The 15,021-nt window shown below is 54.2% G+C and overlaps 1 protein-coding gene across 1 annotated transcript in view; it reads left to right on the top strand.

Annotated features, from left to right (window-relative positions):
- GCN1 (GCN1 activator of EIF2AK4) overlaps positions 1-14,517 on the top strand; it is a 55,843-nt gene extending 41,326 nt beyond the window's left edge. The window contains exons 42-58 of the mRNA XM_008142775.3: positions 70-212; positions 1,273-1,390; positions 1,486-1,701; positions 2,730-2,894; positions 4,323-4,484; positions 4,764-4,856; positions 5,076-5,219; positions 5,313-5,582; positions 5,817-5,930; positions 6,372-6,602; positions 8,995-9,188; positions 9,312-9,426; positions 11,817-11,913; positions 12,292-12,440; positions 12,895-12,999; positions 13,158-13,376; positions 13,857-14,517. Coding sequence (XP_008140997.2) covers positions 70-212; positions 1,273-1,390; positions 1,486-1,701; positions 2,730-2,894; positions 4,323-4,484; positions 4,764-4,856; positions 5,076-5,219; positions 5,313-5,582; positions 5,817-5,930; positions 6,372-6,602; positions 8,995-9,188; positions 9,312-9,426; positions 11,817-11,913; positions 12,292-12,440; positions 12,895-12,999; positions 13,158-13,376; positions 13,857-13,982 — 2,661 coding nt within the window. The 3' untranslated portion in view covers positions 13,983-14,517. The remainder of the gene's footprint in view (positions 1-69; positions 213-1,272; positions 1,391-1,485; positions 1,702-2,729; positions 2,895-4,322; positions 4,485-4,763; positions 4,857-5,075; positions 5,220-5,312; positions 5,583-5,816; positions 5,931-6,371; positions 6,603-8,994; positions 9,189-9,311; positions 9,427-11,816; positions 11,914-12,291; positions 12,441-12,894; positions 13,000-13,157; positions 13,377-13,856) is intronic.
- The last annotated feature ends 504 nt before the right edge of the window (positions 14,518-15,021 follow it).

Genomic DNA, 15,021 nt, shown 5'->3' on the forward strand with positions numbered 1-15,021 from the left:
TTGGGTCTGGGTGCCTTGGGAAGGGTGGGGAGGCAGCCCTGGCTGCTGACTCTCCCTCTGTGTGCACAGGCTCTTGCTGATGAGAACGAGTTTGTGCGCGACACCGCGCTGCGTGCGGGCCAGCGGGTCATCTCCATGTACGCCGAGACGGCCATCGCCCTGCTGCTGCCCCAGCTGGAGCAAGGCCTCTTTGACGACCTCTGGAGAATAAGGTGAGAGCTCGGGCGGGAAGACCCAGCGTTGCATTTTGGGAACTCGAAGGAATAAAGAGCAAAATGTCGCCAAGAAATCTCAACTTTCTCCAGATCCTCACTTTCAACCATTTTGTAGTCCTCCAGTTTCCTGTAGCGATGTCTTCATTCTGCTTCTCTTCTTAAAAAGTTGTCTTTAGTCAGTCCTTCAGTTGTATTACAATTTAAGCTTGAATACTTTTTGATCTGGAAATGTTCCTTCTAGGGTTTTATTCCAAGCACAGATTTGGTCGGGTGCTTAAAGGTGTAGGTAGAGGCTCTCTGTTGCAGTATTGTTTCTACCATTTGAAAAACTGGATGTTGGTTTAAAAAAGTCACAACACATCCACACAGTGAACTTATCAGTCGTTACAAAGAATGGTAAAGAACCTTTATCAACCGACCCGGGAAGCTGCTCAGTCTCTAGCTGACATCACAGGTGGCCGGTGGCCCAGCGCACGTGGTACGGACTCAGCTCCCACACTGTGCGGGCGAGTGCGTGACTTTGTAGCCAGCGCCCTATACAAGGGTGTCACCAGAGTGTCAGCACGGTTGCCTGAGAAGTGGGGGTTTCAATGATTGTTTATACTCACATTCTTCTTCTTCTTCTGTATTTTTGGAATTTTACGGTTGGAAGTGACTATTTTTTATGATCATTAAGAACAACAAACCTCACTTACTTTGAAGAAAAGTTTATCCTTCTAGGCCTCTTCTGATGCCTCCAGTTCTCATGATCCGCATTCCTGATTTCCTGTTAATGCTTCCACTTGTGCTCTCTTTTTAAAACATTTTTTATTATAGAATTTTTCACGCAGTCTTTTCAAAAGTATTTATTCTTTTTCATTATCAAAGTTCATTGGCAAGAAAATAAAAGTGGGGAAGTTTAAAGACGTGAAAATCGCCTGTAACTCGCCTCCCACTCCAGAATAACCGCCTTCAATATTTCTGATGCGTTTCCTCAGTCTCCTTCCTGCGCGGTGCTTGGTCGAGCCCCAGGACTGCCCCGTGCAGCTGTGTGACTCTGTGCTTGGCGTCCTCTCAGGTTCAGCTCCGTTCAGCTCCTGGGGGACCTCCTGTTCCACATCTCAGGTGTCACTGGAAAGATGACCACGGAAACTGCCTCTGAAGATGACAACTTTGGGACTGCTCAGTCCAACAAGGTGCGTGCCTTGCGTCGGTTTCCTTGCTCTGCGGAGGGCACTCATGCTGTGGGGCCTCACCTCCCGTGTTCTCTGATCCTCTGCGCTGGCTGCAGGCTATCATCACTGCCCTGGGGGTGGACCGGCGGAACCGGGTGCTGGCAGGGCTGTACATGGGCCGCTCGGACACCCAGCTGGTTGTGCGGCAAGCATCCCTGCACGTCTGGAAGATCGTGGTCTCCAACACCCCCCGCACCCTGCGTGAGATCCTGCCTACTCTCTTCGGGCTGCTGCTGGGTTTCCTGGCAAGTACCTGTGCAGATAAGCGAACGGTAAGCTGCTCGGCCTTGCTTCTGACCCAGCGGCCCTGATGCCTACTATTAGAGGCCAGAAAGTCAGGTCTGCAGAGCCTGGGAGAGGAGTCATTCAGCCAGTACTTACGAAGCATCCGCTGGTGTCAGACTGGGATGTAATGGAGAAGAAAGGCAGCCCATTCCTGGTCCTCATGGGGCTACAGTCTGGTAGAGGAGATGGGTGTGAATCAGATAGTCACACAAACAGATGTAGATGCAGCTCCTGCAAGGGTACATGGCGCTGCAAGTGCTCATACCAGGGCCATTTCACCCAGCTGGGGGCCAGGAAAGGCTTCTCAGAAGAAATGGTGCTTGAAGATGAAAGATGAGTGAGCACTGGCCAGGTAAGGAGGTGACAAAGGACTTATTTCAAACAGGGAATCGTGCTTTAGATACAAGGACAGGATGTGCAAAGGCCCTGTGATGGGCAAGAACATGGCCCACAGTAGGGGATGAGCAAAGGGCAGTGGGTCTGGTGTGGCATGGCTGATGTGCCGGGCTGGGGGGCCGTGTTCCTGGTGGGAGGAGGGGCCCAGCCTGGGCTGATGGTCACTTGTGCCCGTCTCCTTTGGCCCACTGCCAACACCCCTTATCCCTGGCAAACAAACCGAGTATTTGGCTGTAAAGGGTTTGCATGAGGCCTCAGAGCAGATGGGTTTTTCCTGAAGCATTTGTTCCTAATCAGCTTGTCCCCTTGGCAGAAGCACACGTTGAAGTGACTTCTGGGCTACAGTTTTCAGTCCAGGGCAATTGGCCTTTGACCAGGCAGCATTTGCTGCATTTCCTGTTCACATGTGAGGGGCCAGCCCTTGCTGTAGGTTGTGTGGGTGCCTATGACACACAGTGATGATTTTGTTATGCAGTGTTGCAAGCACCCTGGGGGGCTCGGCGCGGGCAAGAACATTTGGGGAAGTTAAGCCAGTGACTCAGATAAAGTCTAGGAGGTTCCAGGGCCTCATTCTGGAGTTTGCAGGGAATTGATATCCTGACCTGATCTCTACTGACAGATCGCAGCGCGGACATTAGGAGATCTGGTCCGGAAGTTAGGGGAGAAAATCCTACCCGAGATCATTCCCATCCTTGAGGAAGGCCTGAGGTCTCAGAAGAGCGACGAGAGGCAGGGCGTGTGCATTGGGCTGAGCGAGATCATGAAGTCCACCAGCCGGGACGCTGTGAGTATCTTCTGAGCACCCTGTAGGCCTTGCACCCGCAGGTGACTGACTCAGCTGCTGGGGAGGTTGCAGGAGAAGCGGCGACTCCCAAGTGAGGACACGCGACCCTCACTGCAGAGGGTGCTGCTGGCGGGGCCCGTGGGGACTGGAGTTCCCTCCTCAGCTTTCCTATCAGATTTTCTGGCTAAAAACTAAGCAGTTTTGAGGCCTTGAGTGGCCTTTGGAAATTGGAGATGATCCTTTTCTCACCATTCTTGAGGTTGCTCTAGATTAATCCCTTTTGTGTCTCTATCAGTTCAGTTAAAATGTGTGGTGCCCTGAGCAGGGGTGGAGAGGAGGGGGGAGAAGGAGGGCGTGCACGTGTGTGAGTGATGGGGGCGGCGGGAGCAGGAGGGCCTTGCACTCATTCTTAGATGCTCTGAATGCCATCACCAAGGTCAGGCCTGCTGACCCCACAGCCAGCTTCTGACTGTAGACAGTTCCAGGTGCTTGTAAGACTGGAACCCTTAGAGGGAGCAGAGCAGATGGGAGTAAGTGCCCGGTGGGTGGGAACGTATTGTCTCCAGCAGTGGTACTGTTTCCATAGTAGCGAGATCAATCAAGAGGTTTGGAGTCCTTTCCACTGACCTTACTTTCTAAGGTCATTGACCCCGAAACATTCCTGGGGGTAGGTCGGATGTGTACACAGGCTGTCGACTGGGAGGAAAGCAGCACAGCAGTGGGGTGGGTGGCCAGTCAGACATGGAAGCACGTGGCCAGTTACTTAGCCCGGGTACCCTCACCGATGGACTGGCTCTTTCTCCCGTGTGTATCAGTGTCAGTATTACATTTGGGGTTTATATTTGCATTTGGCAAAGAATACAAACCAATTCTGTCGCCAGATAGAGCTGTGATTCATTGAGTAGCTCCCAAGTCCTCTGAAGGCGGAGGCCTTTCAGGTGGCAAGGCCGATGTGTAACCAGGCTTAGGTTCATAGTGAGCTTTGCTGTGGTGGAATCAGTTAAAGGGGGCAGAGCGTCCTTGGCCCCATTGTAGCCCTAGGACTTCACAGAGGAGCAAGCTTTGAGTTGAACTTGAAGAAGAGCTTGCGGTTTTTCGAGAGGGTAGGCAAAGGAACGAGTTGGGGGAGGGAGGCCATGTCGGTAGGCCTCACAGTGGGAAGGAATTTGGATCCTGTAAGAGATGGAGAGTATCAGGAAGACTCACCTTAAAAATCAGGTGCTAGTGGGTCCGTGGGTTTAGACTCCTGCAAGTAAAGTACACATCCCCTCTGCTTTTGTAGACTGGCGCTTTTTCACAGAAAGCAGCTGAGTAAAAGCCACGGGGGAGGTGGTGGCCTGGCTGGGCCAGAGGTCCTCGCCCCCCCCTCGCCTGCCTCCGCTCCCTCCTTGCCTCTGCCGTATCAGGCACATGCCCGTGCTGTTGCAGGTGCTGTATTTCTCCGAGTCCCTGGTGCCCACGGCCAGGAAGGCTTTGTGTGACCCACTGGAGGAGGTCAGAGAGGCGGCAGCCAAGACCTTTGAGCAGCTGCACTCCACCATCGGCCACCAGGCGCTGGAGGACATCCTCCCGTTCTTACTGAAGCAGCTGGTGAGTGGCTCTGCCGCACACCTACCAGGTCGGCTTTACTATCTCTGTAGAAAGCGAAACTCGGGGGCCTTCTTATGCCAAGGCAGCTGCAGTGTGGGCACAGGAAGCTGGGTGCAGTGGTAGCAGATTGAGTTCTCTCTTCTCCTTGGACAGTCAGTGAATGTGGGTGCAGTGGGAGGAGGGAGCAGAGTGGAGAAGGAAGTCGGTGGTGGCTGGTCCAGACCGCAGAGGTGGGGACAGGAGCCAGCGCCTCAGCGCGGCCCCCATGGCCCTCTGCAGGATGATGACGAGGTGTCCGAGTTCGCCTTGGACGGTCTGAAGCAAGTCATGGCCATCAAGAGTCGTGTGGTGCTGCCCTACCTCGTGCCCAAGGTAAGTCCCACCAGTGGCAACCCCCTCTGACCCAGAAGCCACAGGCACAGCCGCGTTCCTGGGCCTGCCGCGAAGACCGGTTCTGCACTCGGATGCTGGGGGAGGCGGGCGGTGGGTGCAGGACGCCCTGGAGCGGACACTAAGCCCTGAAGAGCGGCCTGGCCTCTGGAGCCGGGAGCAGGCAGCATTCCTTGCGTTGACGTGTTCATCATTGTACAGCTGACAGCCCCGCCCGTCAATACCCGCGTGCTGGCCTTCCTCTCATCGGTGGCAGGCGACGCCCTGACCCGTCATCTTGGCGTGATCCTCCCGGCGGTCATGGTGGCCCTGAAGGAGAAGCTTGGGACTCCCGGTGAGCAGCTGGTGAGTGTCATGATCACTCCTGCGGCTTTCTGACAGCCGTCCGTCCTGCCTCGGAGGAGCCGTGCTCAGCCCGGGTGTCCCCTGTGGTTTCAGGAGATGGCCAACTGTCAGGCCGTGATCCTCTCGGTAGAGGACGACGTCGGGCACCGGATCATCATCGAGGACCTGTTGGAAGCCACCCGCAGCCCTGAGGTGGGCATGAGGCAGGCCGCCGCCATCATCCTCAGCATCTACTGCTCCCGCTCGAAGGCGGACTACACCAGCCACCTGCGGAGCCTGGTCTCAGGCCTGATCCGCCTCTTCAACGACTCCAACCCTGTGGTTCTCGAGGAGAGCTGGGATGCTCTGAATGCCATCACCAAGGTCAGGCCCGCTGACCCCTCAGCCAGCTTCTGACTGTAGATAGTTCCAGATGCTTATAAGACTAGACCCTTAACATAACCCCTGCGTACCTGTCACCTAGCTTCAACATCCCCGTTCATGGCCAGTCTCCTTTATACTCCCCCCAGACCTCCCCCTTGCTGTAATGTTTCCAAGCAGTTGAGAGGGCTGTACTTACCGCTGACGGCCTCTCTGCTTTTTCCTGGCTTCCCACAGAAGCTGGATGCTGGCAACCAGCTGGCACTGATTGAAGAACTCCACAAAGAAATCCGGTTCATAGGGAACGAGAGCAAAGGCGAGCACGTGCCAGGGTTCTGCCTCCCCAAGAAGGTAAGTCGGGGCTCACGTGCAGGGTGCTGTGGGCACGCGGCCTTCCTTGGCCTCCCCGCTCAGGCCCAGGTCTGCGTGGGGTGCCGGGAGCAGCTGTGTGTCCATCTGACCGTGCTCCAGGTGCTGTTCTGCACCTTCACAGACAGCGTGTTTCTTCCCGCGGTGGCCACATGGGGACAGGGCTGAAGCTGGGGGGTGAGTCACAAAGGTGACAGCGGTGCGTGTGCCTGTGTGATAGGCCAGTCGGGGCTCTTATCTTCTGGCCACAGCAAGTCAAGACTATTCCCCAGCCAGCACCCTCTCAGGCTGTGATCCTGGCAGCCGATCAGTCTCTCCCATGGAATTATGGAGAGGGCGGCTGACAGCACCCTGCTTTCGGTGGGCGGACACCTGGGCCCAGTGCCTTGGAGATTTGACGCTCGCATGTGATTCTCTTGCCAGGGAGTAACATCCATCCTTCCAGTGTTGCGGGAGGGAGTCCTGACTGGCAGCCCAGAACAGAAAGAGGAAGCAGCCAAAGCTTTAGGCTTGGTGATCCGCCTGACCTCAGCTGACGCCCTGAGGCCCTCCGTGGTCAGCATCACTGGCCCTCTGATTCGCATCCTGGGGGACCGGTTCAGCTGGAACGTGAAGGCGGCTCTGCTCGAGACACTCAGCCTCTTGCTGGCCAAGGTAAGCGACTGATGGGTTCATCCTCTTCGTCCATGGGGATGTTAGAGAACAGATCTGTCTGCAGGAGGCTGGTCAGGGTGTCATGGGCAGAGAGTGACAGCTTATTGTGGAGAAACAGCAGAGCAGAGGTGCTGAGACCTTGGACTGTAGACTCACACTACACACTGCTCAGTTATACACTGAGTGGCCAGATTATTATGATCTCTGAACGCATAATTGGCCACTCGGGGTGTGTGTGTGTGTGTGTGTATATATTTTTTATATTTATGTTTATATTATTTATATTTATATTTTTATATTTATATTTATATTTGAGGCCTGGTGCATGAATTTGTGCATGGGTGGGGTCCGGCCAGCCTGGCCAGGGGGAGGAGACATGGGCGGTTGGCCGGCCTGCCTGCTGGTCGAACTCCTGGTCGAGGGGGCAATTTGCATATTAGCCTTTTATTATATAGGATATACACTGAGTGGCCAGGTTATTATGCATTCAGAGATCATCATAATCTGGCCACTCAGTGTAGGTCCACCGCTTAATGGCTATGTGCCCACGATGACCTTGGGAAAGTCATGTAACCTTTGAGCCTGTTTCCTCACCTGTAGTTGGAGATTACTGATGCCGCCTTAGGGCTGTGAAATGGGGGACTTAGATGAAATAACGTCTATTAGCCATTCCTAATGTTTTTAGGGGCAATAAATAAGCCCTTTAGACTTAAGAAAGGATAGACGGAGTCAAGATTTGTTGTGGAAAAAAAAAAGAAAAGAATTTTTTTTTTTTTATTGATTTTTTACAGAGAGGAAGGGAGAGGGATAGAGAGTTAGAAACGTCGATGAGAGAGAAACATCGACCAGCTGCCTCTTGCACATCCCCCACTGGGGACGTGCCCACAACCAATGTACATGCCCTTGACCGGAATCGAACCTGGGACCTTTCAGTCCGTAGACCGACGCTCTATCCACTGAGCCAAACCGGTTTTGGCGAAAGAAAATAATTCTTATTTGAAGTTTGGAAACAAAGGCAAGCTTACAATTTTTAGCTTTTCTTTTCCTTTTTGAGAAAGTTGTGGGGAGTAACTTCCCAGCTAAAAATGGGATTGTGAGCACCAGCCTTATTCTGTAGAAAATTGAGTCTTTAAAAAAAAAAAATTACTTTGCTTTGTGTGCTATTCTTTTCTGTGGTGATTTTGCAACTCTGCATACAAATGGAGCCCTCCCTCAGGGAATTTGTCCCTTAGGCCACGGGTCAGATGCCACCTCACAGATTTACCAGCCTCGTTCCAGTGAGCCTCCCAGCAGGCTGCCAACTCCTGACCCCAGGCTTCCAGGCAGCTACTCTGATTTTCCCTTTTAGTAACAGTAAATCCTTAGTCTTGGACCCGTCTGTATTTTATCACGAGTGCACCTGTTTTTCTGTAGATGGTCAGGGATGAAACTGAATTTTAAAAAAAATTTATATTTTTATTGATTTCAGAGAGGAAGGGAGAGGAAGAGAAAAACAGAAACATCAATGATGAAAGAGAATCATTGATTGGCTGCTTCCTCCATGTCCCCCACCGGGGATTGAGCCTGCAACCCAGGCATGTGCCCTGCCTGGGAATCGAATCGTGACCTCCTGGTTCATAGTTTGATGCTCAACCACCAAGCCACACCATGTGGGCTACACTGGACTTTTTTTTTTTTAATATATTTTATTGATTTTTTACAGAGAGGAAGAGAGAGGGATAGAGAGTTAGAAACATCGATGAGAGAGAAACATCGATCAGCTGCCTCCTGCACACCCCCACTGGGGATGTGCCCGCAACCAAGGTACATGCCCTTGACCGGAATCGAACCTGGGACCCTTGAGTCCGCAGGCCGACGCTCTATCCACTGAGCCAAACCGGTTTCGGCTACACTGGACTTTTAATGGGAGGGTTGACCATGTGTACAGGGGTGACTTTCGGAGGTCACTTGTTTCATAGGGTTGTTCTGGGAGGTAAACGCCACATGCTCGGCAGGTGGTACTGCCCTTGTGCACCTCGCTCGTCTCCCTGTCTTGGCACTAGAATGGTTCTTCAGTGGTGCTGACGGCTGCCTGCCTGCTCCTCAGTGTATTCGGAGTCCGAGGTTCCCAGGCATTGCCCACGTGGACAGGCCTCCACTAAGCCAAGCTGACAGCTCCCTCAGGGGGGTGCTCCCCCCCGCCAACCCTCCCTTCTTTCCTGTGCAGCGAAGGAGGCTAAAGACAGAGGAGGAGGCTGCGCATGCCCTGTCTGTGCTTGGCTGTCCTCTCTTACGGGACACCTGTTCCTAGCCTGTGTGAGAGCTGGGCCAGTTCATGGTGGTCTGCTGTGCTTCATGCCTGCGGCACGCTTGGCCTCCACCTCACTGCTTTGGGTGTGGGTTTTTCTCACAGGTTGGGATAGCCCTGAAGCCCTTCCTGCCCCAGCTGCAGACCACTTTCACCAAAGCCCTGCAGGACTCCAACCGGGGGGTGCGCCTGAAGGCTGCTGATGCGCTGGGGAAGCTCATTTCCATCCACATCAAGGTGGACCCCCTCTTTACAGAGCTGCTGAACGGGATCCGGGTCATGGAGGACCCGGGTGTCAGGTGAGGTGCCAACAGGGGCGTGCTGTGGCCGCTGTTGAGGAGGCCGGGCAGCTGCTGAAGCAGCCCGGGGCCGGGCCACGCCGGGGAGGGAGCAGCAGTGAAGGAGAGCCCTTGGTTCTGCAGGGACACCATGCTGCAGGCCCTGAGGTTTGTGATCCAGGGAGCAGGGGCCAAAGTGGATGCAGGCATCCGGAAAAACATCGTCTCGCTGCTGCTGAGCATGCTGGGACATGACGAGGTACGGCTGCAGGTGGGCGGGGCTGGTGGGCTCTTCTGTGGTTGGCATCTCTGCTTTGCAGAAGAACTTGGTACACTTGCTGACTGGTCAGCAGTCATAGTCATTCCTGACATTGGTATCATTCTTTATGGTTTACCGTTTGGTTGTGAGCGTGACAAGGCAGGTGGTATTGATATTGAGACTCCGTTGGTTTTTTAAAATATATATATTTTTTAAAAATTATTATTTTTTTTATTGTTTGAAGTATTACAGATAGTAGTACATATGTCTCCTTTTTCCCCCCCCCCCCCCCCATTGACCTCTTCCCGGCCTCCCCTACCCCCTTTTTAAATTTTTTTAATACATTTTTTATTGATTACAAAGAGGAAGGGAGAGTGAGAGAGAGAGAGAGAAACATCAATGATGAGAGAATCATTGATCGGCTGCCTCCTGCACGCCCCCTACTGGGGATTGAGCCTACAACTCGGGCATGTGCCCTTGACCAGAATCGAACCTGGGACCCTTCAATCCCCAGGCTGATGCTCTATCCACTGAGCCAAACTGGCTACGGCTCTGTTTTTTTAAAATATGTTTTTATTGATTTTCGAGAGAGAGGAAGGGAGAGGAATAGAGAGATAGAAACATTAATGATGAGAAACATCGATTGGCTGCCTCCTGCACACCCCCTACTGGGCATCGAGCCGGCAACCTGGGCATGTGCCCTGACCTGGAATCGGACCAGGGACCTCCTGGTTCATAGGTCGAGGCTCAACCACTGAGCGACACTGGCCCGGCAATGCTCTGTTATAGATAAGAAAAGTTAAGGTTTTTAAAGTCCCAGATAGCTCATGAATTTGCTCTCTCAATTTTAAACAAGTCACTGTCCCTCTCTGCCCCTCATTTCCCCATTTGTAAAATAAAGCTTCATTTATTCGTTCTGGAAACACTTGCTGAGCTGAAGGGTGAGCCTAGAGGTAACTAAAGTGTGGTCACAGCCCTCAGGGAACTGTCCGGTGTCTGTCCCAGTGGGCGGTCTTAGCACAGTTGGAGAGCGTGACACTTGCCTGGTCCACACCTAGCCAGTGGTGGAGTCAGGGCAGAGTCGGAGCCCTGTGACTCCTGGTTCTGTCACAGTCCCGTTAACGTGGTCCTTCCTCACCCAGTCTGGAGGCACTTGGTGACCGTGACAGGCCCAGTAGGGGCTGAGTCTATGGATAAGAATTTTCCTTCCCCGTCGACAAGCAGCCCTCTGTTGTGTCCTTGGACTCACATCTGTGGGGCTAATCTCTGGAGAGAGGCCTTTGGGTTCACGCGTCCCCTGTGTGTGCCCCCACACGGGCCAGCCATTGTACCTATCACGTCCCCTCCCGTCTGGTCTAATCCCCAGCCGCCTGCTGTCTGAGCAGAGCCCGCCTCTGGGGTTCAGATGGGAGACGGCTTGCTTTCGGTCATAGTCTGTCAAGGTTTTTACAGGACCAGAAGCAGTGCAAGCAAAAGTGAGCATTGAAGTCAATTTGCATTTCACCGCAGTGGAGCTCCAAATAGATCCTGTTGGAGAGAGTGGGCGGCAGAAAGCCGTTAGCCTTGCCGGGCACCTGGCTTCTGCTGGAGCTCAGAGGCCCCGAGTGCCTGCAGCCCACCTCCTCCCCCGCAGAGCTTCCTCAGGATCGAAGGTGGCAGTCCACGCTGCCGGCCTGGCAGCCTCCCTGTGGGCACTGAGTCCCTGGTTGGTGTTTTGGGGGAGGCACAGCAGGTTGGCACTTACTGATAGCACAGAACCTCAACTCCACTCGCTCAGTGTCCCATCACCTGCTGACAGGGAGGAGCTGTTTGTGTGTCTGGCTTGGATTTCAACAGAAAATGCTTGACCTTTACTTATCTTCCTTGGATTGATTAGTGGCTCCAGTGTGACTTCCTGTGAAAACCCTAATATAATGTAGGTGGCAGTGGCACACCAACATAGTAGAGAGAGAGCAGGAATTCACTATGGCCACACACGATTGTGGGGGCGGGGAGGAGCTGAGGGGTTCTCTAGCTGGGTGGGCAGGAACCTCCTCTCTCTGCGCCTCGCCTCCCCTGGCCTCACAGGGCTGTTGACAGTAATTGAGATAATAGTGTAAAGCATTCAGACTGCCTAAGAAGAAAGGTGCTGTGGAAATACAGTCATTATTGCTGTTATGATGGAGATTACCATTTGCCCACACCGAGTTTCTGTAATTAAGTGGAGTGCTGGGGTGCACTTTTTCACTCCGCATCAAGTGGCAGTTGTGGTGAATGGCAGCCCCAGCCGAGCGCCTGAGTTGCTTTGTCCTCCTCCTTCCCTGCCCTTTGTCCTGGCACTGTTGCCGTGGTGACGATGGAGCTGGTGGGATGGCTCGCACCACCTTTCAGTCCCTTCTCTGCTCTATCAGGACAACACTCGCATCTCCTCGGCCGGATGCCTCGGGGAGCTGTGTGCCTTCCTGACGGAGGAGGAGCTCGGCACAGTCCTCCAGCAGTGCTTGCTGGGTAGGTCTCCTTTGCACGTGGGGGACTTCTCCTGGGGGCTCTCAGCCCTGGGCAGCTGTGGGTGTGCCTCCCCTTCCCCTCAGAGGGTCTTGGCAGTTGCACTAGCCTCTCCTTGGGATTCCAGCTGCTAAAGCAAAATGGAGTTCCCAGTGCTCCTGTAGCCCCGAGTGTCTGCTCAAAGGACACAGCGGCAAGGCTGAAGGGGTTGGTGAGACCCTCTCCTTAACGTGCCACCTTGGGCAGGGAGGCCCATGTGCAGTGTGCGCTGGGGTTTCCGCCAGGATGAGTTGGCACTCTAGTCTCAGAGGTGGGGCAGGCCCGAGGGTTTGGGGAGGGCATGCTGTAAAGTGAGGGCGACCCCATGTGTCCTTCCACCAGCGGACGTGTCTGGCATTGACTGGATGGTTCGGCACGGGCGGAGCCTGGCACTCGCCGTGGCTGTGAATGTGGCTCCCAGCAGACTCTGCGCAGGCAAATACAGCGGGGAAGTTCAGGACATGATCCTCAGCAATGCCGTGGCAGACAGGGTAAGGCTCTGGGGCAGCAGGCGGCCTCCCCTCCCCGAGCAGAATTCCTCTGCCAGAGCCTCGCTGACACAGCGTGGGGTGGGGAGGGACCCAGACTGGGTAGCGGGTAGTCAGAGGCCTGGTTCAAGTTTCACCGTTTCTGGTAACTTGCTGTGCCCTGGGACCAGCACTTGCTCTCTGGGCCCCAGTTTCATCGTCTAAGCAGTGAGGAGTTAGGGTTGAAGCATCTAGAGGTCCCTCCTGAGGAGAAAGTCTCTGATCCCTGTTCCTGGAGCCAGTGATGCGCATTTTGTTCCTCTGCCTCACAGCCAGGGCAACCTTGGATAGAGGGCTGAGGAGGCTGGTGGTGCAAGGCCAGGATCCCGGCCGTTCCTGGGATGGGGTTGTGCCTGGCCCCGGTACCCCAAGGAGGGAGCCAGATGCTGTTCTGTCGAGCTCTCTCCTCCCTCCACAGATCCCCATCGCGGTGAGCGGCGTCCGGGGCATGGGCTTCCTGATGAAGCATCACATCGAGACAGGAGGACAGTTGCCTGCGAAACTCTCCAGCCTGTTCATTAAGGTGAGGGCTGGCCTGGCTGTGAGCATGCCCACCACCCGAGAGCGCTACTGAGGAGAGTGGGGTCAGTGTCCATGATGAAGTGAGTGTCGGGGCGGACGTTGGGCTTGGAGGAACGGAAGGGATGCGCCTGCCTAAAAAGCCCAAGTTCCTCTTCACAGTGTCTGCAGAACCCATCCAGTGACATCAGGCTGGTGGCTGAGAAGATGATCTGGTGGGCAAACAAGGACCCGCTGCCTCCCCTGGACCCCCAAGCCATCAAACCCATCCTGAAGGCTCTTCTTGACAACACCAAGGATAAAAACACTGTCGTCAGGGCCTACAGCGACCAGGCGATTGTCAACCTCCTCAAGATGAGACAGGGTGAAGAGGTGTTTCAGGTGGGAGCCGGGCTCCGTGCCGCCCAGGGCAGGCTGTGGGCATTGGGCCTGCAGATCTTCTGCGTGACCGTCTTAAACATCACACCCTTCCCTGCCCACCTGTGTGCATGAGTGTGGAGGGACAGGTTGGGATCAGGGACTGGTCTAATGCCGGAAACCATCCTCTCTTCCTGTAGTGTTCAGACTTCTCTTAGCAACAGAGCCCTTCCTTCCAATAAAATCTCACGTGGCACCCAAACCTATGAAACATGCCAGCCGGGCGCCCAGATCCCTGTTCCCTCCGTCCCTACCACCCGGCAACCTTCAAAGCACTGAAAACTCACCCTTCCTCGCCACGTGGGAAGCGTGGAGTGGTTTCCTTGGTTTTCCTCGACGCCCTGGGTGCTTCTAGTTCTGAGGTTACCACTCATTTTGGTCTTTGGTGGGAGAGATCTGAAGCCCTATTTCTGACCCTGTCTCCTCGTCCCATCTTCCCCACAGTCCCTCTCGAAGATCCTGGACGTGGCCAGTTTAGAGGTGCTGAACGAGTGCAACCGAAGGTCGCTGAAGAAGCTGGCCAGCCAGGCCGACTCCACGGAGCAGGTCGATGACACCATTCTGACATGATGGCTCTGCACCAGCATTTCGGCTCCACCTCTTCATTCAATGTTTTCATTTTTGAAAATACTCTGGTTCCGATGGGGAGCTTAGGAGACGGCATTCCCAGGAAGTATTTTCCTATATCAACAGACCACAGCCAAAGCCTTAAATCAAACCCACACACACCTGGAGATGGCCTCCCCCCTTTCCTTTGGAGAAGAGAAGAAGAAGCACATGTGTGAGCCTCCCCAGATGGCAGCAGTAGCTGGGCCCCAGCTTAGCACGGCTGGTCAGACTTTCGGCTCTTCTGTGCCTGAGCCAGCGCTACCAGCCTTTTGCCTGGACCCTGAGTGGGGCGCCGGACTGTAGAGGTTTGCCTCGTGTGGCGTGTCTTGGTGTAGCTTTTCAGTCTTGTGTGGCCTGATTAGATCTGACCCCTGTCCAGTGAAAGTGATACTCATGAAGCCTTGCAGTTCACAGGTTGGGGGGGAGCGGGGGAGGAGGTTTAAAGGCAGGTTGTTTGAAGGAGGAATGTGTAATAAAGGCTTTGATTTAATCTTTACGTAAGCCAATTTTTAAAAATCCCCAAACATCCAATAAACACGCAGCTTCCTCCATCAGAAATAAGGCAAGACTGGCTGCTGTTTTCATTAAGCATTGGCCACACTGATTGCTGGGCGTCCCTCCTGCTCTCGGAAGTCTCACAGATACCCGCAGACTTCTCTGTCCTGAGGTCGGGTCTGGAAAGGGGTGCAGCCAGGCCTGTGACTGCACCCGGGGTGGAGGATGCCGGGGCTGGCTGAGCCACTTCCCTGCTCTGTCCTGTCTCAGGAAGGCAGGGAGCTGCTGCAGTCAAGTTTTAACGAGCTCTCCATCCCCTCTGTGGAGAGAGAACCACGTTCTGCAGGCAGAGGACTCCCCAGAGGAAGACAGAGCGGCGGTTTAGCGTCTGCCTCCTTTATGAGTGACTTCCTTCCTCCTGTTCTTAGAAGGCTCGTGATCCATGCGTCCTGTCTGATGGAGCACGCCCCTCTGCGCCCAGTGACGCAAGTTTTTCTGGGCTGTT

The sequence above is a fragment of the Eptesicus fuscus genome, chromosome 23 (assembly GCF_027574615.1).
Source record: "Eptesicus fuscus isolate TK198812 chromosome 23, DD_ASM_mEF_20220401, whole genome shotgun sequence".
Taxonomy (NCBI): domain Eukaryota; kingdom Metazoa; phylum Chordata; class Mammalia; order Chiroptera; family Vespertilionidae; genus Eptesicus; species Eptesicus fuscus.